The sequence below is a fragment of the Cervus elaphus genome, chromosome 18, assembly GCF_910594005.1.
Source record: "Cervus elaphus chromosome 18, mCerEla1.1, whole genome shotgun sequence".
Taxonomy (NCBI): Eukaryota; Metazoa; Chordata; class Mammalia; order Artiodactyla; family Cervidae; genus Cervus; species Cervus elaphus.
Genome location: NC_057832.1, coordinates 34,355,483 through 34,382,644, shown reverse-complemented (window position 1 = coordinate 34,382,644; position 27,162 = coordinate 34,355,483). Strand labels below are relative to the sequence as shown.

Here is a 27,162-nt window from a genome sequence, read left to right as displayed (position 1 = left end):
TGTTCTGCTGATGGATTCATTATGAAATGTAAGAGTGGAAAAAACAATGACCTTCAAGGTTTTTGGTAAGAATGACTAGAAGAATAGATGTGTTTGTAGCTGGGAAAGTCTGTAGAGGAGCCAGTTGGGGGTATGTGGTATGGGTGAAACAAGAACTGTGATTTTATAGTCCAGATATATGTTTTGAAATGAACAGAGATGTTAAATAGGTATTTGGATGTACAAGTCCAGATTTAAAGAGAACTTCCTGGGTTGGATGTATAGATTTGCATGGTCTAGTATCAGATGGTATTGATACTTGAGGCTACGGGGCTTGAGGAGGTCACCTGTGGAATGAACGTAGTAGGGGAGTCTGAGGTCTGAGCTCTGGAAGTACTCTCTACTTAGGAGGAGGATTTAAGGATCTAGTATTTCAAGTGTGGAATGATGAGAGGGTTTCCTTGGTGATAATGGTTTCTGAAAACCAAGTGAAGAGACATTCTCAAGAAGATAAAGAGCAATGTGGAGGTTCATTGTGAGCTTGGAAAATTTATTTTGTGGAGTTGTGGAGATAAAATCCTAATAAAAGTAGACCATAACATGCATAGGAGGAGAGAGAAATTATAGATAAGGAGTAGTACAGTACAGACAATTGTTTGAAAGAGTTTTGCTTTAAACTGGTGTGGAGAAATTTGATAATAGCTGGCAGATGTATGATTGATGGAAGACTGATTTAATGATAGGAGATGTCACAAATTGCTTGTATTCTAAGCAATTTGTCTCTAAAAATGGAGACAATTTAATAAAAGAATAAAAATTGAGGCAGGACAGACTGTTGTATGAAGACCTACATGGGAAGGAATGGATGCCAGTAAGTATGTGGCCTTTCGATAAGAGGTAGGAAATTTTTTGTAGTTCTTAGCATGTTTTGCACATACTGACTATATCTAAATATATTATACTTTTGTTAAATATTCTTTAAGTGTTCCTAAGTGTTCTTTTTGCTGCTGCTGCTAAGTCACTTCAGTTGTGTCCGACTCTGTGCGACTCCATAGACGGCAGCCCACCAAGCTCCCCCGTCCCTGGGATTCTCCAGGCAAGAACACTGGAGTGGGTTGCCATTTCCTTCTCCAATGCATGAAAGTGAAAAGTGAAAGTGAAGTCGCTCAGTCGTGTCAGACTCTTCGAGACCCCATGGACTGCAGCCTACCAGGCTCCTCTGTCCATGGAATTTTCAAGGCAAGAGTACTGGAGTGGGTTGCCATTGCCTTCTCTAGTGCTTTTTGAAGATACTGTAAATGAATTACTTTTGGACTGTTCATTGTTAATATTTAGAAATACACTTTTATGTATTAAATCTTGTCCTCTGCATTCTTGCTGAACTAGTTTATTCTAATACTTTTTAAATGGATGCATGAGAATTCTCTGTATGCAAGATTAGGTCATCTGCAGATGAAGACAGTTTTAGTTTTCTTGGATGCCTGTATTAGATTTTCCTGCATAACTGCCCTGACGAGAACTTCCAGTACTTTTATTGAAAGTGGCAACAGTGGACATCCTTGTTCCTGATGTTGAAGGGAAAACATTGAGTCATCACGCCATTAAGTATGATGTCAACTGTGGACGTTTTGTAGATGCCCTTGATCAGATGGAGCAAGTTCTCCGCTGTTAAGTTTATTGCATGGCTTTTTTCATGAAGGAGTGTTGGATATTGTCAGATACTTTTTTCTAAGTCTATTGAGTTGTTCGTGTCTTTTTGTTCTTTATTAATATGGTTTATTACATTGATTTTTTTTTTGGTATGTTTAATATTAATTTCTTGGGATAAATCCCACTTGGTCATGGTACACAATACTACTTGTTCCCAAATTTGGTTTGTTATCTTGACTTTTGTGGGTTTTTTTGTTTTGTTTTGTTTTTTGGTACTTTTCTGGGATATTTATCTGTAGTTAGGTTTTTTGGTGATGTATCTGGTTTTGGTAATACTTGTCTTGTAGAATGTGTTGGAAAATGTTCCTCTCTTTTGCCTTTTGGTATAGTGTGAGGAATTGGTGTTTACAGTTTTTTTTCTTTTTTTATGAATAACCAGTGAAGCCGTCTGGGCCTGGGCTTTCTTTGTGAGAAATTAAAAAGTGCCTAATTTTATTAAAAGTCTATTCAAATTTTCTGTCTTTGAGGTAGTTTTGTTTGCGTCTTTCTGGAACACTGTAATTTTATCTGTAACCTAATGTGTTAAAATACACTTGCGATTTTCTTATTCCTTACTTCTACAAGGTTAGTGGAAAGATCAACACTGTCACTCCTGATATTATTTATTTGAGTTTTGCAAATCTTTAGCTAAACTAGAAAAAAGTGGTTAAATCTTTTCAAAGAACCAACTTTTGGTTTTGTTTTTTCCTTTCTTTTCCTATTTTCTGCTTTTATGTTCTCTATGCCTCCGTTAATTTTAGTCTTTTTCTTTTTTCAATATCTTAAGGTGGAAGGTTAGGTTTTTGATTTTGTCTTTTTTTATATGGACAATCCCAGCTGTAAATACTTTAGCTGCATTCTCAGGTTACATTACCTTGTGTATGTTGCTGCTCTCAACATATCATTTTCACAGTGACTTCTTCTCTGATTCATTTTGTAGCCTGTTGTTCAGTGGCTGTGTTCTTAATTCCCACGTTACTTTTTGGTTCTCTAAAACATTTTTTGAAGTATGCATAAAACACACTGGATTCAGATGTACATCATAATGTTTCAACATTTGTATACATTGAGAAATTACCACAGTAAGTCAGTGTCTATCACCATACATAGTTACAGAATTTCTTCTGAAGAGACAACGATCTATTCTTTCAGCAACTTTTAAATATGCACGATAGTATGAACTGTATTACATCCCCATGGCCTATTTCGTACCTGGAATTTGTACCTTTTGACTTCCCTTATGCATTTTGTCCCCTCCCCGCCAACAGCTTGTTCTCTGTATTGATGAGCTATTTTTGTTTTCTGTTTGGGTTAGGTTCCACATAGCGGGATCATACAGTGTTTGTCTTTCTGTCTGATTTATTTCACTTAGCATAATGCCCTTGAGTTCTTCATATGTCATTGAAAATGGCAGAATTTCGTTCTTTTTATGGTTAGTATTTCTTTGTATTATTCTACATTTTCTTTATCTTTTCTTTCATGGTGGCCATTTAGGTTTCCATCTCTTGGCTATTATAAGTAATGCTACAGTGAACAAAGGAGTGGGTATCTTTGAGTTTGTGTTTTTATTTGCTCCGGATAAATGACCAGATGCCATGATCTTCATTTTCTGAATGTTGAGTTTTAAGCCAGCTTTTTCACTCTCCTCTTTCACTTTCATCAAGAGGCTCTTTAGCTCCTCTTCACCTTCTGCAATAAGGGTATCTTATCACATCTGCATATCTGAGGCTATTGGTATTTCTCCCTGCAATCTTGCTTCCAGCTTGTGCTTCATCCAGCCTGGCATTTTGCATGATTTACTCGGCATGTAAGTTAAATAAGCAGGGTGACAGTATACAGCTTTGACGTACTCCTTTCCCTATTTGGAATTAGTCTGTTGTTCTATGTCCAGTTATAACTGTTGCTTCCTGACCTGCATACAGATTTCTCAGGAGGCAGGTCAGGTGGTCTGGTATTCCCATCTCTTGAAGAATTTTCCATAGTTTGTTGTGATCTACACAGTCAAAGGCTTTGGCATAGTCAATAAAGCAGAGGTAGATGTTTTTCTGGAACTCTCTTGCTTTTTTGATGATCCAGCGGATGTTGGCAATTTAATCTCTGGATCCTCTGCCCTTTGTAAATCCAGCTTAACCATCTGGAAGTTCATGGTTCACATACGGTTGAAGCCTGGCTTGGAGAATTTTGAGCATTACTTTGCCAGTGGGTGAGATGAGTGCAACTGTGCAGTAGTTTGACCATTCTTTGGCATTGCCTTTCTTTGGGATTAGAATGAAAACTGACCTTTCCTAGTCCTGTGGCCACTGCTGAGTTTTCCAAATTTGATGGCATATTGAGTGCAGCACTTTCACAGCATCATCTTTTAGGATTTGAAATAGCTCAGCTGGAATTCCATCACCTCCACTAGCTTTGTTTGTAGTGATGCTTCCTAAAGCCCACTTGACTTCACATTCCAGGATATCTGGCTCTAGGTGGCTCTTGATAACCTTGATAATCTTGTGGTTATCTGGGTCATGAAGATCTTTTTTGTATAGTTCTTCTGTGTATTCTTGCCACCTCTTCTTAACATCTTCTGCTTCTGTTAGGTCCTTACCATTTCTGTCCTTAATTGTGCCCATTTTTGCATGAAATGTTCCCTTGGTATCTCTGATTTTCTTGGTGAGATCTCTGGTCTTTCCCATTCTATTGTTTCCCTCTATTTCTTTGCATTAATTGCTGAGGAAGGCTTTCTTATCTCTCCTGGCTATTCTTTGGAACTCTGCATTCAGATGGGTTTGTCTTTCCTTTTCTCCTTTGCCTTTATTGTCTCTTCTTTTTTCAGCTATTTGTAGGGCCTCCTCAGACAACCATTTGGCTGCACTACTGTTTTCTAATTTCACTCTTAAGGTCAGAGAACATATTTAATATGACTCTAAGTTTTTAAAATTTATTGTGTCTTTTTTATGGCTGAGTATTTGGTCTGATCTGGAGAATTCTCCACGTACACTTTAGAAGAACTTACTCTTGTTGATGGAGTATTTGATACATTAGATATAGTTGGTTTATAGTGCTTTTCAAGTCTTACTTCCATAATGCCTGGTTGTTCTACTCGTTATTGAAAGTAGGATGTTGATGCCTCCAATGGTTGGATTATTTAGTTCTCTTTTAAGTCCTACCAATTTTTGCTTCATGTACTTGGAGATCTGTTAGATGAATCCTTATATTTTGTTGAATTGCCCTTTCTTTTTTAATTAGAAAAGGATTTTATCTCTTTTTTTCTTCTGATACAGCTACTTCAGCTTTCGTATGATTACTGTTAGCTCTATATATAGCCTTTTTCATCCTTCTGTATTCAGTGTATTTTGATCTTTGAGTCTCAAATTTTTGTTTCCTATACAAAGCATGGGTTTTTAGTCCAGTTTAACAGTATGACTTTAGATTGTTTAATCCACTTAAAATTAATGTTATTGATATTTTTGAGTTTACATTGGCCAGTTTATTTTCTGTTTCTTTTGTGTCTTTCTTCATTACTGCTTTATTTCATATTAAAATAATATTTTCTGTTGGAACATTAATTTGCTTATTTTTTCATTTCAACTTTTATATTCTTAGTGGCTATTCCAGGGCTTAGAGTATGTATCTTAACATAATCCACATATATGCTAATTAAAATCTAGAAGGATACAGGAATGTTACCCTTAAATAGCTCTATTCCCTCTTCCGCCTTTTTGTGCTATTTAGTGTTAGATGCATGTATGTTCAGTTCAGTTCAGTCGCTCAGTCATGTCTGACTCTTTGTGACCCCATGAATCGCAGCACGCCAGGCCTTCCTGTCCATCACAAACTCCTAGAGTTTACTCAAACCCATGCCCATGGAGTTGGTGATGCCATCCAACCATCTCATCCTCTGTCGTCCCCTTCTCCTCCTGCCCCCAATCCCTCCCAGCATCAGGGTCTTTTCCAATAAGTCAACTCTTCGCATGAGGTGGCCAAAGTATTGGAGTTTCAGCTTCAGAATCAGTCCTTCCAATGAACACCCAGGACTGATCTCCTTTAGGATGGACTGGTTGGATCTCCTCACAGTCCAAGGGACTCTCAAGAGTCTTCTCCAGCACCACAGTTCAAAACCATCAATTTTTTCATGCTCAGCTTTCTTCACAGTCCAACTCTCACATCCATACATAACCACTGGAAAAACCATAGCCTTGACCAGACGGACCTTTGTTGGCAAAGTAATGTCTCTGCTTTTTAATATGCTATCTGGGTTGGTCATCACTTTCCTTCCAAGGAGTAAGCGTCTTTTAATTTCATGACTGCAGTCACCATTTGCAGTGATTTTGGAGCCCAAAAAATAAAGTCTAACACTGTTTCCACTGTCTCCCCATCTATTTCCCATGAAGTGATGGGACCAGATGCCATGATCTTAGTTTTCTGAATGTTAAGCTTTAAGCCAACTATTTCACTCTCCTCTTTCACTTTCATTAAGAGGCTTTTTAGTTCCTCTTCAGTCTCTGCCATAAGGGTGTTGTCATCTGCATATCTGAGGTTATTGATATTTCTCCTGGCAATCTTAATTCCAGCTTGTGCTTCTTCCAGCCCAGCGTTGGAAACCCAATAATCAACTGTTGTTATCACCTCATCTTATTTTACAACAGTTATAGAAGCTGAGAAGAAAGGTAAGCTATATTTATAAGGAATGGCATTACCTGGGAAGCTCAATGTCATATTAACCTTCTTGTTTTCTATTTTCACTTTTCACTTGTTACTGTGGATTCAAGATACCATTCTTTTCTTCCTATAATACACTTTTACTAATCTTTTATGCTGTTTTTGTCAAATACATGTTTCAATGTTATTGGTTGGTCAGTTACTTATATATTTTATACAGTTTCTTTTTAAACCTCATAAGACAGAAATAGGCATTTATACTCTTTTTTTCTTGTTTTTTTTAATGGTGGTCTTTTTCGTGTGAATTTGGATTACTGTCTACACTTGGCTTTCTTTCAGCTTGAAGTTTGTAGGGTGAATCAGCTAGACATGAAATATACTTGTTTGCTCTGAGATGTTATTTTGATCTAATTTTTGTAAATGCTCATTTTGCTGGACTTTACCTTTAACAGGTTTTTATTTTGAGCAGTTATATCACCTACCTGCCTTCTGGCTTCCATTGTTTCTGATTAGAATCTGTTGTTAATCTTATTGGTATTCTCTTGTTAATGATAACATTTTTCTCTAGTTGCTTTCAACATTTTTTCTTGTAATTTTAGCTTTTTCATTTTTTACTAAGATGTGTCTGGATATAAATTTGTGTGTATTCTGCTTTGAATATATTGAGCTCCTTGAGTGTAGAGATTTGTTTTCCTTGGGAAAATTTCAATCATAATTTCTTTGAATATTTTTTCTGCTCCTTTCTTGCTTTTATTCTCCTTCTGGTACTCCTATTACAGAAATGTCTGTAATGATGTCCTACATGTCACAGTGAATCTGTTCATTTTTCTTTGTATAATCTATTGATCTAACTTTAAATTCTGTTATTCTCCAGTTCAAGTCTATTATTGAACCTCTCTAGTGAATTTTGCATTATAGTTACATTTAATTCTAAAATTACTACTCAGTTTTTAAGATATCTGTTCTTAATATTGATGATACTAATGGTTATCATACTTCATTTACACATGGCATCCTTTTGTTCTTTGAACATGTTTGTAACACCTGATTTGACATCTTACCTGCTTAAGTGTGATATCTGGTCCTATCACAGGCAGTTTCTGTTCCTTTTTTTTTTATCCTTTGTATAGATTCACCTTCCTGTTTGGATGAATGTGTTTCCATTTTTTGTTGTTGAAAAATGCGTATTTTAGAAAATGTATTTTGTGTATCTCTGTAGGGCTTATTTTCTTGGCTACTAAAGTAAACCAGAAAAGTCAGTCTTGTTCCTGTACAGTGCAAAGCCTCTGAAGTCACTTCACAGAGGGTGGAGTTCTAGATGTGTGTTTTAGTCATCAGGGAATGACAGTGGTTTTAGCAGTCTGATCTCTTTGTTATACTGCCTGCCTCTGACACCCAACTGATAAGCTCCATTCATTGCCTACTAACTGTTGTTTTACTTTGGACCAACGCCCAGTACATAGAGTACCCTAGGTTTCATCCAATTAAATCCTGGCCCCTTAGCAGGGGTAGTTTGTGAAGCCAGTATTTGAGGTTTGCTCTGACTCAGGGGATTGGCGGGAGGTTCTTGTTAGCTGTCTCTTGTTCTGGTTGTCTCTGATAAACTAGCTTGCCTATGGTTCAGCTTTTTGCTCTCATGAAGTGATCTCCTTGCTCTTAATTGCTTACCATGCTGATCTCTGTTTGAGAGTGTACTTATCCTTCAACTTTCTCACACTCACTTCCAATTAAGTGAATTCCCTTGGGGCAAGCTTCACCGTTGTCTGTTATTAGAGCTTGTCTTTCTCCCTGTGAAAAGTCACCGTGCCTGTATCTTGGGGCTATTGGTCGGCATGCAGTTTGAGCAACACCACTTCTTCATGGTAAGGTGCTGCCTGGAGGCAGTAGGCTCCTCTTCTTTTGCCTCTTCCAGCACAGAACCTCTGCCCTCTGTGTGAACTGGGCCAAAGGGGGATGAGGGCCCCAGTGTTCTCTGCCTACCATGCAAGGAGTAGGTCTTCACTCTGTGGGTGGAGGCTGTGTGGGAGAAGCACTGTCCTACCACCTCCTGGCCACACTAGTCTGTAATTGAGCCTCTGTGTCTTGGAGTTGAGTGGGCTGGGAAATGCTGCGCTCTGCCCCTCCCCCTGGGAGCCAGGGGTACAGGGAGGCCTGTCTTCTTGGCCACACCTGCTCTGAGTGGAACTTTAGTCACGCTGAGCTGGGTATTGTGGAATGAAGGAAAAAACGATGATGGTTCTAGTACCACAGGCTTCATTCTTTCCAAGATTTAAGAGAGATTCTTAAATGTTAACTTGTTGAATGCCCTTAGGACAACTTTCAAAGACTTTAAATGGTTGTTTTTGAAAATGGCTTTTCTTTAGTTACAGTTGTTTTGCTGGGAAGAGACTCTGCACAACTCTTGGTGACATTTTGTGTATCTCATGTTTTTTTAATGTTATGTCATAGTCTGGCATAGAGTGAACTATAAGTAGTTGAAATAGAGCTATGTTTTTTCCCTTAAAAAGCACTATGTACATGTGTGCATTCCTTTCCTGTCTTGTCTTCTAAAACCTCTGTTGATAGGTGTAGCTTGACAAGTTGGGTTTGCTCTTTTTTTTTTTTTTTAATTTTGTTGGAGTATAGTTGATTTATAATGTTGTGTTAGTTTCAGGTGTTCGGCAAAGTGAATCAGACTTATATTTATATCTTCACTCTGTTTTAGATTCTTTTCCCGTAGAAGTCATTACACAGTATTGAATAGAGTTCCCTGTGCTGTATAGTAGGTCCTTATTAGTTATCTGTCTTATATAGTGTGTATATGTTAATCTCAACTTCCCAATTTATCTCTCCCCCCACCTTACTCCCTTGTAACCATAAGTTTGTTTTCTACATCTGTAACTCTATTTCTGTTTTGTAGATAAGTTCATTTGTACCCTTTTTTTAGATTCCACATGTAAGCAATATCATGCAATACTTGTTTTTCTCTTTTGGACTTCACTCAGTATGACACTCTGTAGGACCATCCATGTTGCTGCAAATGGCATTCTTCCTTTTTTATGGCTGAGTAATATTCCATTGTATATATGTTCCACATCATCTTTACCTATTGCTCTGTTGATGGACATTTCAGTTGCTCCTATGTCCTAGCTATTGTGAATAGTGCTTCAGTGGACCTTGGAGTGCATGTATCTTTTTGAATTATAGTTTTCTCTGGATATATGCTCAGAAGTGGGATTGCTGGATCAGCTAATCTATGACAAAAGAGGCAAGAATAAACCCAACTTGTCAAGCTAGCACCTATCAACAGAGGTTTCAGAAGACAAGACAGGAAAGGAATGCACACATGTACATAGTGCTTTTTAAGGGAAAAAACATAGCTCTATTTCAACTACTTATAGTTCACTCTATGCCAGACTATGACATAACATTAAAAAAACATGAGATACACAAAATGTCACCAAGAGTTGTGCAGAGTCTCTTCCCAGCAAAACAACTGTAACTAAAGAAAAGCCATTTTCAAAAACAACCATTTAAAGTCTTTGAAAGTTGTCCTAAGGGCATTCAACAAGTTAACATTTAAGAATCTCTCTTAAATCTTGGAAAGAATGAAGCCTGTGGTACTAGAACCATCATCCGTTTTTTCCTTCATTCCACAAGAATATACAGCAAGAATATACAGCTGGAGAAAATACAGTGTCTTTGATGAGTGGTGTTGGGAAAACTGGACAGCCACATGTAAAAGAATGAAACACAAAAATAAACTCAAAATGGATTAAAGGCTGGATACTATATAACTCTTAGAGAAAAACATAGAACACTCTGACATAAATCACAGCAAGATCTTTTTGGTTCTGCCCCCTAGAGTAATAAAAATAAACCCAAAAATAAACCTAAAAATAAACAAATGGAACCTAATGAAACTTAAAAGCTTTTTGTGCAACAAAGGAAACCATAAACAAAATGAAAAGACAACCCTCAGAATAGGAGAAAATATTTGCAAATGAAGCAACTGACAAGGGATTGATCTCTAGAATACACAAATAGCTCACACAGCTCAATATTAAAAGAAAAAGATTTCTCCAGAGAAGATATACAGATGGCTAAAGAGCTCATCTTTTCAAGATGCTCAACATCACTAATTATTAAAGCAACGTGAATCAAAACTGCAATGAGGTATCACCTCTCACTGGTCAGGATGGCCATCATCATAACGTCTATGCATTGTAAATGCAGGAGAGGGTGTGGAGAGAAGAGATCTTAGGGGATGTGTTTTTTTCCTTAATGATCTAATGTGTAAATTAAATACTTGAAGGCACATTAACAAGTAAATATTCATGTGTAACCCATTTCATTCCTGGACAATAGTCTCTTTCTGTCTCCCATCTTCAGGGAGTGTCCAATTTTATCTGAGCATCCTTTCTTAGTATTTGACTTCAATAGCCTGTGATGAAAAGGATTTTGGACCCATAATGAAGAATTGTTTATATCTCTTACTATATAGAACTGTAGTGGTTTGAGATTGGTGGGCTTTTTGGCTGCACTGGGTCTTTATGCTGTGCATGGGGTTTCTCTAGATGTGGCGAGCAGGGGCTGTTCTTGAGTTGCGGTACCCGGGCTTCTCATTGTGGTGGCTTCTCATGTTGTGGAGCGTGGGTTCTAGGGCACACGGGCTTCAGTAGTTGTAGCTTGCCGGCTCAGTAGTTACGGCTCCAGGGCTCTAGAGCATGAACTTAACGGTGGCGCACGGGCTTTGTTGCTCTGCAACTTGTGGAATCTTCATGGATCAGGGATCGAACTCATGTCTCCTGCATTGGTAGATGCTTATCCCCTGTGTCACCAGGGAAGTATTGAGACTGGTCTTTGATTGTAAATGATTTTATTTATGAGCCAAAATAAAGTCTTGTTTGAATATTTTCTTGAGGTAGCTTGTTGAAGGTATAAGATCCGTTTCAAGACAGAGCCAGAGTTCAGAGCTTTTGGATATTTTTAGGTGATGTAAATGTGTCATTTGCATCTCCGTTTGTCCTTTAGGCCTCGGGAGCGACCCGACCTCTCGTGTCTACTGTCGTCAGTCCGTCTGCAGACAGCTGCTTAGACCACTCCCTGGAGCGTGCCAGACACAGGGCAAGTGAGATGCCACAGGCCTTTCTATTTGATGTGATCTATGAAGCATATCAGCAGGTAAGAATCTTGGCTTTTTGAAAATCTACCATATTGGGCATCTGTAAGAACCACTCCCATATGTGGAGATTAGCTAGAAGAACTCATGGTGCTCTAGAGTGAACTTAGGACTCAAATTAATTAGAGTGAAGTTGGATCATGTGAGTAAAAGATGTAGACAGAGTCTGGAGGAGTCCATGTGACATCTTCCTCGTGATCTGTCCCCTTAGGATGACCCAAAGCACACCTTCCTTCCAGCAATGACAAGGCAGCAGCATGGGTGTGATGCTTCTTTCCAGGGAAGCCCATTAGAGACTTGGTGTCTTAAGGCACTAGGTTGGTCATGTAGATACTTCTGCCTTGCACTTAAATTTCAGATTCCCAGGAGGAAAGCAGGTGTTCAGCATAAACCATATTGTTTACATGGACATTTAGGCGCAGTGAACCACTCTTACCAGTTAACTATTCCCTGGAAACACGCCAAGAAATAAACTCCCTGATGCTGGCCGAGAGCCTGCCTGGTGAGTGGGTCTTTGAAAGTTAAGCAGTCTCAGCCCTACTGTAGTAAACAATCTGCACAACTGTAGAGACATTGTGTTAAAATTTTAAAGGTAAGTGATTTCAAAATACCAAGTCATTTGTGTTTAGGTTATACTGAATTATCTTTGTTTTCATATTTTGGAAACATTTTTGTACCTGTAAATTTTTACTGCTATTCATTTCTGTGTTTATTCATTAAACAGTTATTAAACATCAGGTATTATGCTTGACAGAAACTTTCCAATGAAATAGGATCATTGCAACAACTAAAGCAGTGCTTGGCTGATGTTAAACAATCAGTAAATAGAGATAGATGGACTTTAGGGATATATGAGATAATGGTAACATAAATATCGACATTTTATAATAAAAGAATACCACTATTTGGATAGTTGTTCAGTTGCTAAGTCATGTCCAACTCTTCTGGAACCCCATGGACTATAGTCCACCAGGCTCCCCTGTCCATGGGATTTTCTAGGCAAGAATACTAGAGTCGGTTGCCATTTCCTTCTCCAGGGGATCTTCTCAACTCGGGGATTAAACTCATGTCTCCTACCTTGGCAGGAGGGTTCTTTACCACCGAGGCACCAGGAAAGTCCACATTTTGGATAAAAAGTAGTTAATTACATAATGAATCAATCTTGATTATCAATTACTTTTTTTTTTAATTTTTTTTGTCATACATTGATATGAATCAGCCATAGATTTACATGTATTCCCCATCCCGATCCCCCCTCCCACCTCCCTCTCCACCCGATTCCTCTGGGTCTTCCCAGTGCACCAGGCCCGAGCACTTGTCTCATGCATCCCACCTGGGCTGGTGATCTGTTTCACCATAGATAGTATACATGCTGTTCTTTTGAAATATCCCACCCTCACATTCTCCCACAGAGTTCAAAAGTCTGTTCTGTATTTCTGTGTCTCTTTTTCCATTTTGCATATAGGGTTATCATTACCATCTTTCTAAATTCCATATATATGTGTTAGTATGCTGTAATGATCTTTATCTTTCTGGCTTACTTCACTCTGTATAAGGGGCTCCAGTTTCATCCATCTCATTAGGACTGATTCAAATGAATTCTTTTTAACGGCTGAGTAATATTCCATGGTGTATATGTACCACAGCTTCCTTATCCATTCATCTGCTGATGGGCATCTAGGTTGCTTCCATGTCCTGGCTATTATAAACAGTGCTGCTATGAACATTGGGGTGCACGTGTCTCTTTCAGATCTGGTTTCCTCAGTGTGTATGCCCAGAAGTGGGATTGCTGGGTCATATGGCAGTTCTATTTCCAGTTGTTTAAGAAATCTCCACACTGTTTTCCATAGCGGCTGTACTAGTTTGCATTCCCACCAACAGTGTAAGAGGGTTCCCTTTTCTCCACACCCTCTCCAGCATTTATTGCTTGTAGACTTTTGGATAGCAGCCATCCTGACTGGCGTGTAATGGTACCTCATTGTGGCTTTGATTTGCATTTCTCTGATAATGAGTGATGTTGAGCATCTTTTCATGTGTTTGTTAGCCATCTGTATGTCTTCTTTGGAGAAATGTCTGTTTAGTTCTTTGGCCCATTTTTTGATTGGGTCATTTATTTTTCTGGAATTGAGCTGCAGGAGTTGCTTGTATATTTTTGAGATTAATCCTTTGTCTGTTTCTTCATTTGCTATTATTTTCTCCCAATCTGAGGGCTGTCTTTTCACCTTACTTATAGTTTCCTTTGTAGTGCAAAAGCTTTTAAGTTTCATTAGGTCCCATTTGTTTAGTTTTGCTTTTATTTCCAATATTCTGGGAGGTGGGTCATAGAGGATCTTGCTGTGATTTATGTCGGAGAGTGTTTTGCCTATGTTCTCCTCTAGGAGTTTTATAGTTTCTGGTCTTACATTTAGATCTTTAATCCATTTTGAGTTTATTTTTGTGTATGGTGTTAGAAAGTGTTCTAGTTTCATTCTTTTACAAGTGGTTGACCAGTTTTCCCAGCACCACTTGTTAAAGAGGTTGTCTTTTTTCCATTGTATATCCTTGCCTCCTTTGTCAAAGATAAGGTGTCCATAGGTCCGTGGATTTATCTCTGGGCTTTCTATTCTGTTCCATTGATCTATATTTCTGTCTTTGTGCCAGTACCATACTGTCTTGATGACTGTGGCTTTGTAGTAGAGTCTGAAGTCAGGCAGGTTGATTCCTCCAGTTCCATTCTTCTTTCTCAAGATTACTTTGGCTATTCGAGGTTTTTTGTATTTCCATACAAATTGTGAAATTCTTTGGTCTAGTTCTCAATTACTGTTTTAAATATTGAATTCTCAGTAAATGGGAACCAGTTTTCATGGTATGAATAGTTGACCATGGTTTGTTTTCTTAAAATTTGCTGCACAGAAATTTACCTGCATTTGGTCATTAATCAAATGTTACCCTGTTAAAAATCCTAAAAAGCCTAAATCTTGCTGAGATAGACATCTGCTTAATATTTCTAATATTTTTTAAGATTAATGAAAGAATTTATTCATCTTTATGTGATCATTTATTTTAAGAAGAATAAATGTTAGCTCTAGTTTAGAAAATTTAATACAATCCTATGATCCTCACATTAGAGTAGTATGTTTCAACAATTTTTGGTAGAGAATTAAGCCCTGAAGCACTGAGGTACTGATTCTCAAATTATGGTTACCAGGCCAGGAACCTAAGCATATGGTAGATTTTGTGAAAATGCAAATTCTGGGCCTTTACCTCAGACCTACTTAGTTAGAAACTCTGGGAATGGAAACACCAATTTGTGTTTTAACAAACAAGTCTGCCATGTGATCCTGATTAACCCTGAATTTTGGGAACCAAAATTTACCACATACAACCCTAAGGTATTCATTGTATGTGTTAAAGTCTCTTCCGTTGCATTCTTCGGAGAATTGAGAATGAAGTCACACAAAACCAACTCTTGGTTGGTTCAGAGCAGGAGTGCTCACAGCATTTTGGAGGTTTTGATGCAAGTTCTTATGAAAGTCATTTTTGATCATGAAGTAATTCATTAGAAAGTTTGTATAAAATATTTCTCTCTTATCTATACTATTTGTGTATATATATGTTCTGGTTTTAACAAGTAGAGAAGAGTAAAACAGGACAGAGTTCCAGGGGTGGGAAGTCATTTTCTATAGATTGGTCAGAGGTACCCTGTGAAAGGTAAAATTTAAGCCAGCATTGAGAAGTGAGTGAGGCGATAAGTCGTGCAGGTAACTGAGAGCATTATTTTAGGTACAGGATGCAGAATCTAAAAAGGTGGAGTGAGGCTAGAGAAGAATGACATCATGGAGGGAAGTAGGAGACGTGGTTAGGGAGGCTCTGTGTGTGGTATCTTGTAGGGTCTTAAAGGCAATGATATGGGCTTTAGGTTTTACCGTGAATGAAAAGGGAACTTGAGATGGTGCTGTGTGAAGTCCCACTTCTATGGGACCACCCTATCCCTTGTGGGGATGGTACTTCACAGAAGGTAAGGGAAGAAGTAAGCTATTGTGATGATCAAGGCAAAGATGATGACAATTAGGGCAATTTGTGTAATATAGTATTTGGTGTGAAGTGTTTGTGTGCTGAAGAGATTTAGAGGTAAAATGAGGATAAGCCATTTAGTCAGGGATCAGGTATCAGAATGGGAAGACGAATGGGTCCAAGGATTTGCTCTGAATAACTAGAACACAGTGGTCCTTTATTGAGATAGGAAATGCTAGGGAAGAGAGTTTTGTATGATAAGATCAAAAGTTTGCTTCTGTTGTACTAAGTTTGAGGTTTCCTGTAGATGTTGTAAAAAATATGAAGGAGATAGTTGAATATATGAAACTATAATTCTGTGGAAAGGTCCAGATAAAGATAGGCACTTGATTTTTTCCCTGACCTCAGGGAACCCTACTAGTGCTCTGTGGTGACCTAAGTGGGAAATAAATCCAAAAAAGAGGCGATACATGTGTATGGCTGACTCACTTTGTGTACAGTAGAAGCCAACACATTGTAAAGCAACTAGACTCCAGTGAAAATAAAAGGATAGAGAAGAGCTAATGCCTATCCTTCTAAAACTCTTTCAAGAAGTTTCAGAGGAAGGAACACTTTCAAACTCATTCTACGAGGCCATCATCACCGTGATACCAAGACCAGACAAAGACAACACATAAAAAGAATACTACAGGCCAGTATCACTGATGAACATAGATGCAAAAATCCTCCGCAAAATTTAGCAAACAGAATTCAGCAACACATCAAAAAGCTCATACACCATGATCAAGTTGGGTTTATTCCAGGGATGCAAGGATTCTTCAATATATGCAAATCAATCAATGTGATCTACCATATTAACAAATTGAAAGATAAAAACCATATGATCTCAGTAGATGCAGAAAAAGCCTTTGACAAAATTTGGCACCCATTTATGATTAAATGGGCCTAGAAGGAACCTACCTGAACATGGCCCTATATGATAAAACTACAGCAAACATTATTCTCAATCATGAAAAACTGAAAGCATTCCCCCTAAGATCAAGAACAAGACAAGGGTGTCAACTTTCACCAGTGTTATTCAGGATCATTCTGGAAGTCCTAGCTACAGCAATCAGAGAAGAAAAAGAAATAAAAGTAATCCAGATTGGAAAAGAAGAAGTAAAGCTCTCACTGTTTGCAGATGACATGATACTGTGCATAGAAAACTCTAAAGATAGTGTCAGAAAATTACTAGAAGTTAATCAGTGAATATAGCAAAGTTGCAGGATACAAAATCAATACACAGATATCACTTGCAGTCCTATATACTAACAATGAAAAATCAGAAAGAGAAATTAGGGAATCAATCCCTTTCACCATTGTGACTAAAAGAAATAAATATATAGGAATAAACTTACCTAAGGAGAAAAAAGAACACAGAAAATTATAAGACACTAATGAAAGAAATCAAAGATGACATTAACAGATGGAGAGATATTCCATGTTCCTGGATAGGAAGAATCAATATTGTGAAAATGGCTATACTACCAAACTCAGTCTACAGATTCAATGTGATCCCTATCAAATTACCAATGACATTTTTCACAGAACTAGAACAAAACATTTCATAATTCAGATGGAAACACAAAAGACCCCGGATATCCAAAGCAGTCTTGAGAAAGAAGAATGGAGCTGGAGGAATCAACCTTCCTGACTTCAGATTATACTAAAAAGCTACAGTCTTCAAGACAGTATGATACTGGCACAAAAGCAGAAATATGAAACAAGATAGAAAGCCCTGAAATAAACCCATCCCCTATGGGTACCTTATCTTTGACAAAGGAGGCAAGAGTATACAATGGGGGCAAAGACAACTTCTTCAATAAATGGTGCTGGGAATACTGGACAGCTACATGTAAAAGAATGAAATTAGAACACTTAACACCATACACAAAGATAAACTCAAAAAGGATTAATGACCTACATGCAAGCCCAGAAACAGTAAAACTCTTAGAGGAAAACATAGGCAGAATACCTGATGACATAAAGCAAAGTAAAATCCTCTATGACCCACCTCCTAGAGTAACAAAAATAATAACAAATGTAAACAAGTAGGACCTGATTAAACTTAAAAGCTTTTGCACAGCAAAGGAAACTATAAGCGAGGTGAAAAGACAACCCTCAGAATGGGAGAAAATAATAGTAAATGAAACAACTGACAAAGGATTAATTTCCAAAATATAGAAGCAGCTCATACAACTCAATGCCAGAAAAACAAACAACCCAGTGAAAAAGTGGGAAAAAGACCTAAGCAGACGTTTCTCCAAAGAAGACATACAGATGGCTAACAGCACATGAAAAGATGCTCAACATCGCTCATTATTAGAAAAATGCAAGTCAAAACTACAATGAGATACCACCTCACATTGGTCAGAATGGCCATCATCAAAAGGTCTACAAACAATAAATGCTGGAGAGGCTGTGGAGAAAAGGAATGCTTTTGCACTGTTGGTGGGAATGTAAATTGATACAGCCACTATGGAAGATGGTATGGAGATTCCTTAAAAAAGTAGGAATAAAGCCACCATATGACCCAGCAGTCCCACTCCTAGGCATATACCCAAAGGAAACCAAAATTGAAAGAGACACATGTATCCCATTGCTCATTGCAGCACTATTTACAATAGCTAGAACATGGAAGCAACCTAGATGTCCATCGACAGAGGAATGGACAAAAGTTGTGGTACATAAACACAATGGGATATTACTCAGCTGTAAAAAGGAATGCCTTTGAGTCAGTTCTAATGAGGTGGATGAACCTAGAACCTATTACACAGAGTGAAGTAAGTCAGAAAGAGAAAGATAGATATTGTATTCTAACACATATATACGGAATCTAGAAAAATGGTACTGAAGAATTTATTTACAGGGCAGCAGTGGAGAAACAGAGATAATAGGCTTGTGGATATCGGGAGAGGGGAGGAGAGGGTGAGATGTATGGAAAGAGTAACATGGGAACTTACATTACCATATGTAAAATAGATAGCCAATGGGAATTTTCTTTGTGGCTGAGGAAACTCACACGGGGGCTCTGTATCAACCTAGAGGGGTGGGATGAGGAGGGAGGTGGGAGGGAGGTTCAGAAGGGAGGGGATATATGTATGCCTATGGCTGATTGATTCATGTTGAGGTTTGACAGAAAACAACAAAATTCTGTAAAGCAATTATCCTTCAATAAAAAATAAATAAATTTCTAAAAAAAGATAGGCACTTGACAATTGTCATCTTTCAGACACTTAATGCTGTGGCATTGACTGAGATAACTAGAAAAACCGGTAGAGAGAAAATAGGAGGGACAGAGGCTGAATCCTGTGGCAGTCAAAGATTTTCAGTTTGGAGAGATGTATTAGTTTCCTATTACTGTGGAAACAAATTATCACTCTCAGAGAACTGAAAAAAGAACTTTAAAATTCTGGAGATCAGAAATCCAAAGTCAAGGTGATAGGGCTGTGTTTCTTGAGACTGCCGTGGAGACTGTTTCCTTGACATATCTAGTTTCTAGAGGCCACTTCCATTCTTGGCTCCTGGCCTGTCCTTCATACCACTCCAAACTCTTGTGTTCAATGTTAACTGTCTTCAGTGCCCTGCCTTCCTCTGAGAAGAATTCTAGTGATGGCATCAGGCCCACCTAGATAATCCAGGATAATCTCCCCATCTCAAAGTCTCTAATGTTATCTTCAAAGTCCCTTTACCATATTAATGGACATACTCAGATTCTGGGAATTAGGAAATGGATATCTTGGGAAGGACATTTTTTAGGAGAGGAGTGGCCACAGAGTAAGAAGGTAATGTCCCAGGAGCCTAGTGAAGAAGGAGTTCAAGAATGATTCAGTGCTCTATAATGGTTTCAAAAGTAGAAAGGATTGAGAACTGACATAAGCCTTACTCATGTGAGATGAGCGGTGTTTGAAGGGTAGTGGTAGCAACAGAAGCCTGGGTATAATTGAATGGCTAGAGAACAGGAGGGCCACTCTTTATAGGAACTTCCTTGCATGTGGAGGAGACAAATGGGGGTAACCGAAGGGGGTTATAAACTAAGAATTTTTTTTTATTAACGTGGGTGACATAGCATGTTGATTGTAGTTATTGTTCTGTCCCTAAGTTATGTCTGACTCTTTGTGACCCTATGGACTGCAGCACGCCAGGCTTCTGTCATCCTTCACTATCCCCGGAGTTTGCTTAAACCCATGTCCATTGAGTCAGTGCTGCCACTCAACCATCTCAGCCTCTGTTGCCCCTTTCTCCTCCTGCCCTCAGTCTTTCCCAGCATCAGAGTCTTTTCCAGTGAATTGGGGTCTTCACATCAGGTGGCCGAAGTATTGGAGCTTCAGCATCAGTGCTTCCAATGAATATTCAGGGTTGAGTTCCTTTAGAACCAACTGGTTTGATTTCCTTGCAGTCCAAGGGACTCTCAAGAGTCTTTTCCAGCACCATCAGTTCTTCAACGATTAGCCTTCTTTATGATCCAAATCTCACATTTGTATATGACTACTGGAAAAACCATAGCATTGACTATGGCAAACCATTGGCAAAACTAAAGCAAACCAAACCATTGGCAAAATGATGTCTCTGCTTTTTGATACACTGTCCAGGTTTGTCGCTGTTTCTTCCAAGGAGCAAACATTTTATTTCTAGGTTACAGTTACCATCCACAGTGATTTTGGAGCCCAAGAAAATAAAATCTGTTACTGCTTCCACTTTTTCCCCTGACTGTTTGCCATGAGGTGATGGGATCAGATGCCATGATCTTAATTTTCAGAGTGTTGAGTTACAGGCCAGCTCTTTCATTCTCCTCTTTCACCCTCATTAAGAGGCTCCTTAGTTCCTCTTCACTTTCTGCCATTGGAGTGATATCATCTCTTATATGAGGTTGTTGATATTTCTCCTGGCAATCTTGATTCTAGCTTGTGATTCATCCAGCCTGGCATTTTGCATGATGTTCTCTGCATATAAGGTAAATAAACAAGATGACTATATACAGCCTTGACATACTCCTTTCCTAATTTTGAGTCATTCATGTGTTCCATGTAAGGTTCTAATTGTTGCTTCTTGACCTGCATTCAGGTTTCTTGGGAGACAGGTAAAGTGGTCTGGTATTCCCATCTCTTTAAGAATTTTCCAGAGTTTATTGTAATCCACTCAATCAAAGGCTTTAGCATAGTCAGTGAAAAAGAGGTAGTTGTTTTTCTGAAATTCCCTTGCTTTTTCTATGATCCAGTGAATGTTGGCAATTTGATCTCTGGTTCCTCTGCCTTTTCTAAATCCAGCTTGAACATCTGGAAGTTCATGGTACGTATTGCTGAAACCTGGCCTGGAGAATTTGAGCATTACTTTACTAGCGGGTGAGATGAGTGCAATTGTGTGGTAGTTTGAGCATTCTTTGGCATTGCCTTTCTTAGGATTGGAATAAAAACTGACCTTTTCCAGTCCTGTGACCACTGCTGAGTTTTCCAAATTTGCTGACATACTGAGTGTAGCACCTTAACAGCATCATCTTTTAGGATTTGAAATAGCTCAACTGGAATCCCATCACCTCCACTAGCCTTATTTGTTAGAATGCTTCCTAAGTCCCATTTTACTTCAGACTCCAGGATGTCAGGCTCTAGGTGAGTGACCACACCTAGTGGTTATCTGGGTGATTAAGAGCTTCCTTGTATAGTTCTTCTGAGTATTTTTGCCATTTCTTTTTAATATCTTCTGCTTCTGATAGGTCCTTACTGTTTCTGTTCTTTATTGTGTCCATCTTTGCATGAAATGTTCCCTTTGTATCTCTAATTTCCTTGAAGAGATTTCTAATCTTTCCCATTCTTTTATTTCCCTCTATTTCTTTGCACTATTCATCTAAGAAGGCCTTCTTATCTCTCCTTGCTATTCTCTGGCATTCTGCATTCAGTTATTACATTAACATATTGATTTGCTGATGAAATTATTTCAGTTCAGGTCAGTCGCTCAATTGTGTCCAACTCTTTGTGACCCCATAGACTGCAGTACACCAGGCTTCCCAGTCCATCACCAATTCCCAGAGCTTACTAAAAGTTATGTCCATTGAGTCGGTGATGCCATCCAACCATCTCATCATCTGTCATCCCCTCCTCCCGCCTTCAGTCATTCCCAGCGTCAGGGTCTTTTCAGATGAATCAGTTCTTTGCATCAGGTGGCCAAAGTATTGGAGTTTCAGCTTCAGCATCAAGTCCTTCCAGTGAATATTCAGGACTGACTGATACTATATTGAGAAGGGATAGGGTATAGTATAAGGCTACTTCATCCACAGAGACAGGAGCTAAGGCCATATTTGGGTATGCTGCTGCTGCTGCTAAGTCACATCAGTCGTGTCTGACTGTGTGTGACCCCATAGATGGCAGCCCACCAGGCTCCCATCCCCGAGATTCTCCAGGCAAGAACGCTGGAGTGGGTTGCCATTTCCTTCTCCAATGCATGAAAGTGAAAAGTGAAAGTGAAGTCCCTCAGTCGTGTCCAACTCTTCACGACCCCATGGACTGTAGCCTACCAGGCTCCTCTGTCCATGGAATTTCCCAGGCAAGAGTATCAGAGTGGGTTGCCATTGCCTTTTCTGTATTTGGGTATAGGTGTAGATTAATAGATGTAGGGAAGATGTGGAATTTGTTGTCTGGTTTTTATCTTCTCAGTGATATGAGGTACAAATATTAGGTGAGACCCAGGGACGGGGGTGGTATCTAGGCTTAGGAAAGAGAAGGTTTGAAAGAGTAAATACTGTCTTGTGTTCTTAAATTATTACACTTAAGTTAAAAATATACAAAACTTGTCCCAAGGGAAAACACAAAACTGTCCCAAGGAAAAAAATACATCTATATTCCAGGGTTATTTTCTAGGCATTTGTGGAAAATTGAAATATTTGATTGAAAAACCACCTAAATGAGTCAGTCATTAATGTGACCTTGAAATATGGACTTGACCTGTGAAGTTGTTATATTTTATCAAGGGTGTAACTTTCCTTTGTGGAGCTCATATAGAAAATACATAATAGTGTTAATCATTTCCTGAGTTCATCAGAAATTAGTTAGTTGTAAGTCTGGTCACATGAGATTGAATTGTGTGCAGAAGAAACACATCTTAATCTGATCGAAATTCATATGGACATGATCAAAAAGGTTTTTTATTTTCATTTTTTTGAATTTGAGATTATGGATGACTTTTCCTCATCAAATGGTGCTATGGTGTTGGGTGCTTACAGATGTCAAGACGCAGTTCTGTACGTGGATCAGCTGTATTGTTTTCCCAACCATTTCTTGTCTGCTCTCTTTCGTCCTCCTGTTCTATGTGCTCTAGTTATGCTCACCTTATTTCCTCAAATACAAGCTTGTTCTAGAACTTTACTTCCTATCTTGCTATATATCCTTTGGATAGTAAGTAAATTATCATTTAGGGAAGACTTTACTGTTCACCCTCATATGCACTGGGTTAGACCAGCCTACTACGCATTTTCCAAGTGCCCTGCTTTTTCTGCCCAGCATCACAATTAGAGTGAAACAATTAATTGTGAAATCAATTATGAAATGTCCAACTCTCCTGCTAGACCATGAGCCCTGTGAAGGTAGGGATGGTATCTGTCTTAGCAACTTGGCTGACACCTTGTTAGTACGAAGTACATATTTGTTCAATGGATGAACAGAAAAGAATATGCATATAAATATGAAAAATCTCCAGTGTACTGGTTCTTTTGGGCCACGTCAAGATATTAACACTGTTTCCACTCTGCATTTGGATACCTATGCAAATGTTACCTCCTTAGAGGAGCGTTCCACTGATAACCTTATATAAAATAATATTCTTCAACATGTAATGCTTTATTCTGCTTTAGTTTCACATCACTGACGTATTTTTGGTAGGTTTTTCTTTCCTGAATGACTGTTCCATGAGATCAGGGATTTTATCTTATCTCTAGCACCTAGAAGAGTTCATGGCTTCTGTGAAGTTTGTAATATTTTCTTTTCTTTTTTTTTTTTTTTGACATTTCTCACCAACTTTATTTTATTTTATTTATTTTTATTTATTTATTTTTTTGTCATACATTGATATGAATCAGACATAGATTTACACGTATTCCCCATCCCGATCCCCCCTCCCACCTCCCTCTCCACCCGATTCCTCTGGGTCTTCCCAGTGCACCAGGCCCGAGCACTTGTCTCATGCATCCCACCTGGGCTGGTGATCTGTTTCACCATAGATAGTATACATGCTGTTCTTCTGAAATATCCCACCCTCACCTTCTCCCACAGAGTTCAAAAGTCTGTTCTGTATTTCTGTGTCTCTTTTTCTGTTTTGCATATAGGGTTATCGTTACCATCTTTCTAAATTCCATATATATGTGTTAGTATGCTGTAATGATCTTTATCTTTCTGGCTTACTTCACTCTGTATAAGGGGCTCCAGTTTCATCCATCTCATTAGGACTGATTCAAATGAATTCTTTTTAACGGCTGAGTAATATTCCATGGTGTATATGTACCACAGCTTCCTTATCCATTCATCTGCTGATGGGCATCTAGGTTGCTTCCATGTCCTGGCTATTATAAACAGTGCTGCGATGAACATTGGGGTGCACGTGTCTCTTTCAGATCTGGTTTCCTCAGTGTGTATGCCCAGAAGTGGGATTGCTGGGTCATATGGCAGTTCTATTTCCAGTTGTTTAAGAAATCTCCACACTGTTTTCCATAGCGGCTGTACTAGTTTGCATTCCCACCAACAGTGTAAGAGGGTTCCCTTTTCTCCACACCCTCTCCAGCATTTATTGCTTGTAGACTTTTGGATAGCAGCCATCCTGACTGGCGTGTAATGGTACCTCATTGTGGCTTTGATTTGCATTTCTCTGATAATGAGTGATGTTGAGCATCTTTTCATGTGTTTGTTAGCCATCTGTATGTCTTCTTTGGAGAAATGTCTGTTTAGTTCTTTGGCCCATTTTTTGATTGGGTCATTTATTTTTCTGGAATTGAGCTGCAGGAGTTGCTTGTATATTTTTGAGATCAATCCTTTGTTTGTTTCTTCATTTGCTATTATTTTCTCCCAATCTGAGGGCTGTCTTTTCACCTTACTTATAGTTTCCTTTGTAGTGCAAAAGCTTTTAAGTTTCATTAGGTCCCATTTGTTTAGTTTTGCTTTTATTTCCAATATTCTGGGAGGTGGGTCATAGAGGATCTTGCTGTGATTTATGTTGGAGAGTGTTTTGCCTGTGTTCTCCTCTAGGAGTTTTATAGTTTCTGGTCTTACATTTAGATCTTTAATCCATTTTGAGTTTATTTTTGTGTATGGTGTTAGAAAGTGTTCTAGTTTCATTCTTTTACAAGTGGTTGACCAGTTTTCCCAGCACCACTTGTTAAAGAGGTTGTCTTTTTTCCATTGTATATCCTTGCCTCCTTTGTCAAAGATAAGGTGTCCATAGGTCCGTGGATTTATCTCTGGGCTTTCTATTCTGTTCCATTGATCTATATTTCTGTCTTTGTGCCAGTACCATACTGTCTTGATGACTGTGGCTTTGTAGTAGAGTCTGAAGTCAGGCAGGTTGATTCCTCCAGTTCCATTCTTCTTTCTCAAGATTACTTTGGCTATTCGAGGTTTTTTGTATTTCCATACAAATTGTGAAATTCTTTGGTCTAGTTCTGTGAAAAATACCGTTGGTAACTTGATAGGGATTGCATTGAATCTATAGATTGCTTTAGGTAGAATAGCCATTTTGACAATATTGATTCTTCCAATCCATGAACACGGTATGTTTCTCCATCTGTTTGTGTCCTCTTTGATTTCTTTCATCAGTGTTTTATAGTTTTCTATGTATAGGTCTTTTGTTTCTTTAGGTAGATATACTCCTAAGTATTTTATTCTTTTTGTTGCAATGGTGAATGGTATTGTTTCTTTAATTTCTCTTTCTGTTTTTTCATTGTTAGTATATAGGAATGCAAGGGATTTCTGTGTGTTAATTGTATATCCTGCAACTTTACTATATTCATTGATTAGCTCTAGTAATTTTCTGGTAGAGTCTTTAGGGTTTTCTATGTAGAGGATCATGTCATCTGCAAACAGTGAGAGTTTCACTTCTTCTTTTCCTATCTGGATTCCTTTTACTTCTTTTTCTGCTCTGATTGCTGTGGCCAAAACTTCCAACACTATGTTGAATAGTAGTGGTGAGAGTGGGCACCCTTGTCTTGTTCCTGATTTCAGGGGAAATGCTTTCAATTTTTCACCATTGAGGGTGATGCTTGCTGTGGGTTTGTCATATATAGCTTTTATTATGTTGAGGTATGTTCCTTCTATTCCTGCTTTTTGGAGAGTTTTAATCATAAATGAGTGTTGAATTTTGTCAAAGGCTTTCTCTGCATCTATTGAGATAATCATATGGTTTTTATCTTTCAATTTGTTAATGTGGTGTATTACATTGATTGATTTGCGGATATTAAAGAATCCTTGCATTCCTGGGATAAAGCCCACTTGGTCATGGTGTATGATTTTTTTAATATGCTGTTGGATTCTGTTTGCTAGAATTTTGTTAAGGATTTTTGCATCTATGTTCATCAGTGATATTGGCCTGTAGTTTTCTTTTTTTGTGGCATCTTTGTCTGGTTTTGGAATTAGGGTGATGGTGGCCTCATAGAATGAGTTTGGAAGCTTACCTTCCTCTGCAATTTTCTGGAAGAGTTTGAGTAAGATAGGTGTTAGCTCTTCTCTAAATTTTTGGTAGAATTCAGCTGTGAAGCCATCTGGTCCTGGGCTTTTGTTTGCTGGAAGATTTTTGATGACAGTTTCGATTTCCTTGCTTGTGATGGGTCTGTTAAGATCTTCTATTTCTTCCTGGTTCAGTTTTGGAAAGTTATACTTTTCTAAGAATTTGTCCATTTCATCCAAGTTGTCCATTTTATTGGCATAGAGCTGCTGGTAGTAGTCTCTTATGATCCTTTGTATTTCAGTGTTGTCTGTTGTGATCTCTCCATTTTCATTTCTAATTTTGTTAATTTGGTTCTTCTCTCTTTGTTTCTTAATGAGTCTTGCTAATGGTTTGTCAATTTTGTTTATTTTTTCAAAAAACCAGCTTTTAGCTTTGTTGATTTTTGCTATGGTCTCTTTAGTTTCTTTTGCATTTATTTCTGCCCTGATTTTTAAGATTTCTTTCCTTCTGCTAACCCTGGGGTTCTTCAGTTCTTCCTTCTCTAATTGCTTTAGATGTAGAGTTAGGTTATTTATTTGGTTTTTTTCTTGTTTCTTGATGTAAGCCTGTAATGCTATGAACCTTCCCCTTAGCACTGCTTTTACAGTGTCCCATAGGTTTTGGGTTGTTGTGTTTTCATTTTCATTCATTTCTATACATATTTTGATTTCTTTTTTGATTTCTTCTATGATTTGTTGGTTATTCAGAAGCGTGTTATTTAGCCTCCATATGTTTGAATTTTTAACAATTGTTTTCCTGTAATTAAGATCTAATCTTACTGCACTGTGGTCAGAAAAGATGACTGGAATGATTTCAATTTTTTTGAATTTTCCAAGACCAGATTTATGGCCCAGGATGTGATCTATTCTGGAGAAGGTTCCGTGTGCACTTGAGAAAAAGGTGAAGTTGATTGTTTTGGGGTGAAATGTCCTATAGATATCAATTAGGTCTAGCTGGTCCATTGTGTCATTTAAGGTTTG

The 27,162-nt window shown here is 38.2% G+C and overlaps 1 protein-coding gene across 2 annotated transcripts in view; it reads left to right on the top strand.

Moving 5' to 3' along the window:
* CRPPA (CDP-L-ribitol pyrophosphorylase A) overlaps window positions 1-27,162 on the top strand; it is a 435,402-nt gene that overhangs the window by 29,500 nt on the left and 378,740 nt on the right. For both annotated transcript variants that reach the window (XM_043872970.1, XM_043872969.1), the window contains exon 3: window positions 11,326-11,475. In XM_043872970.1, coding sequence (XP_043728905.1) covers window positions 11,326-11,475 — 150 coding nt within the window. The remainder of the gene's footprint in view (window positions 1-11,325; window positions 11,476-27,162) is intronic.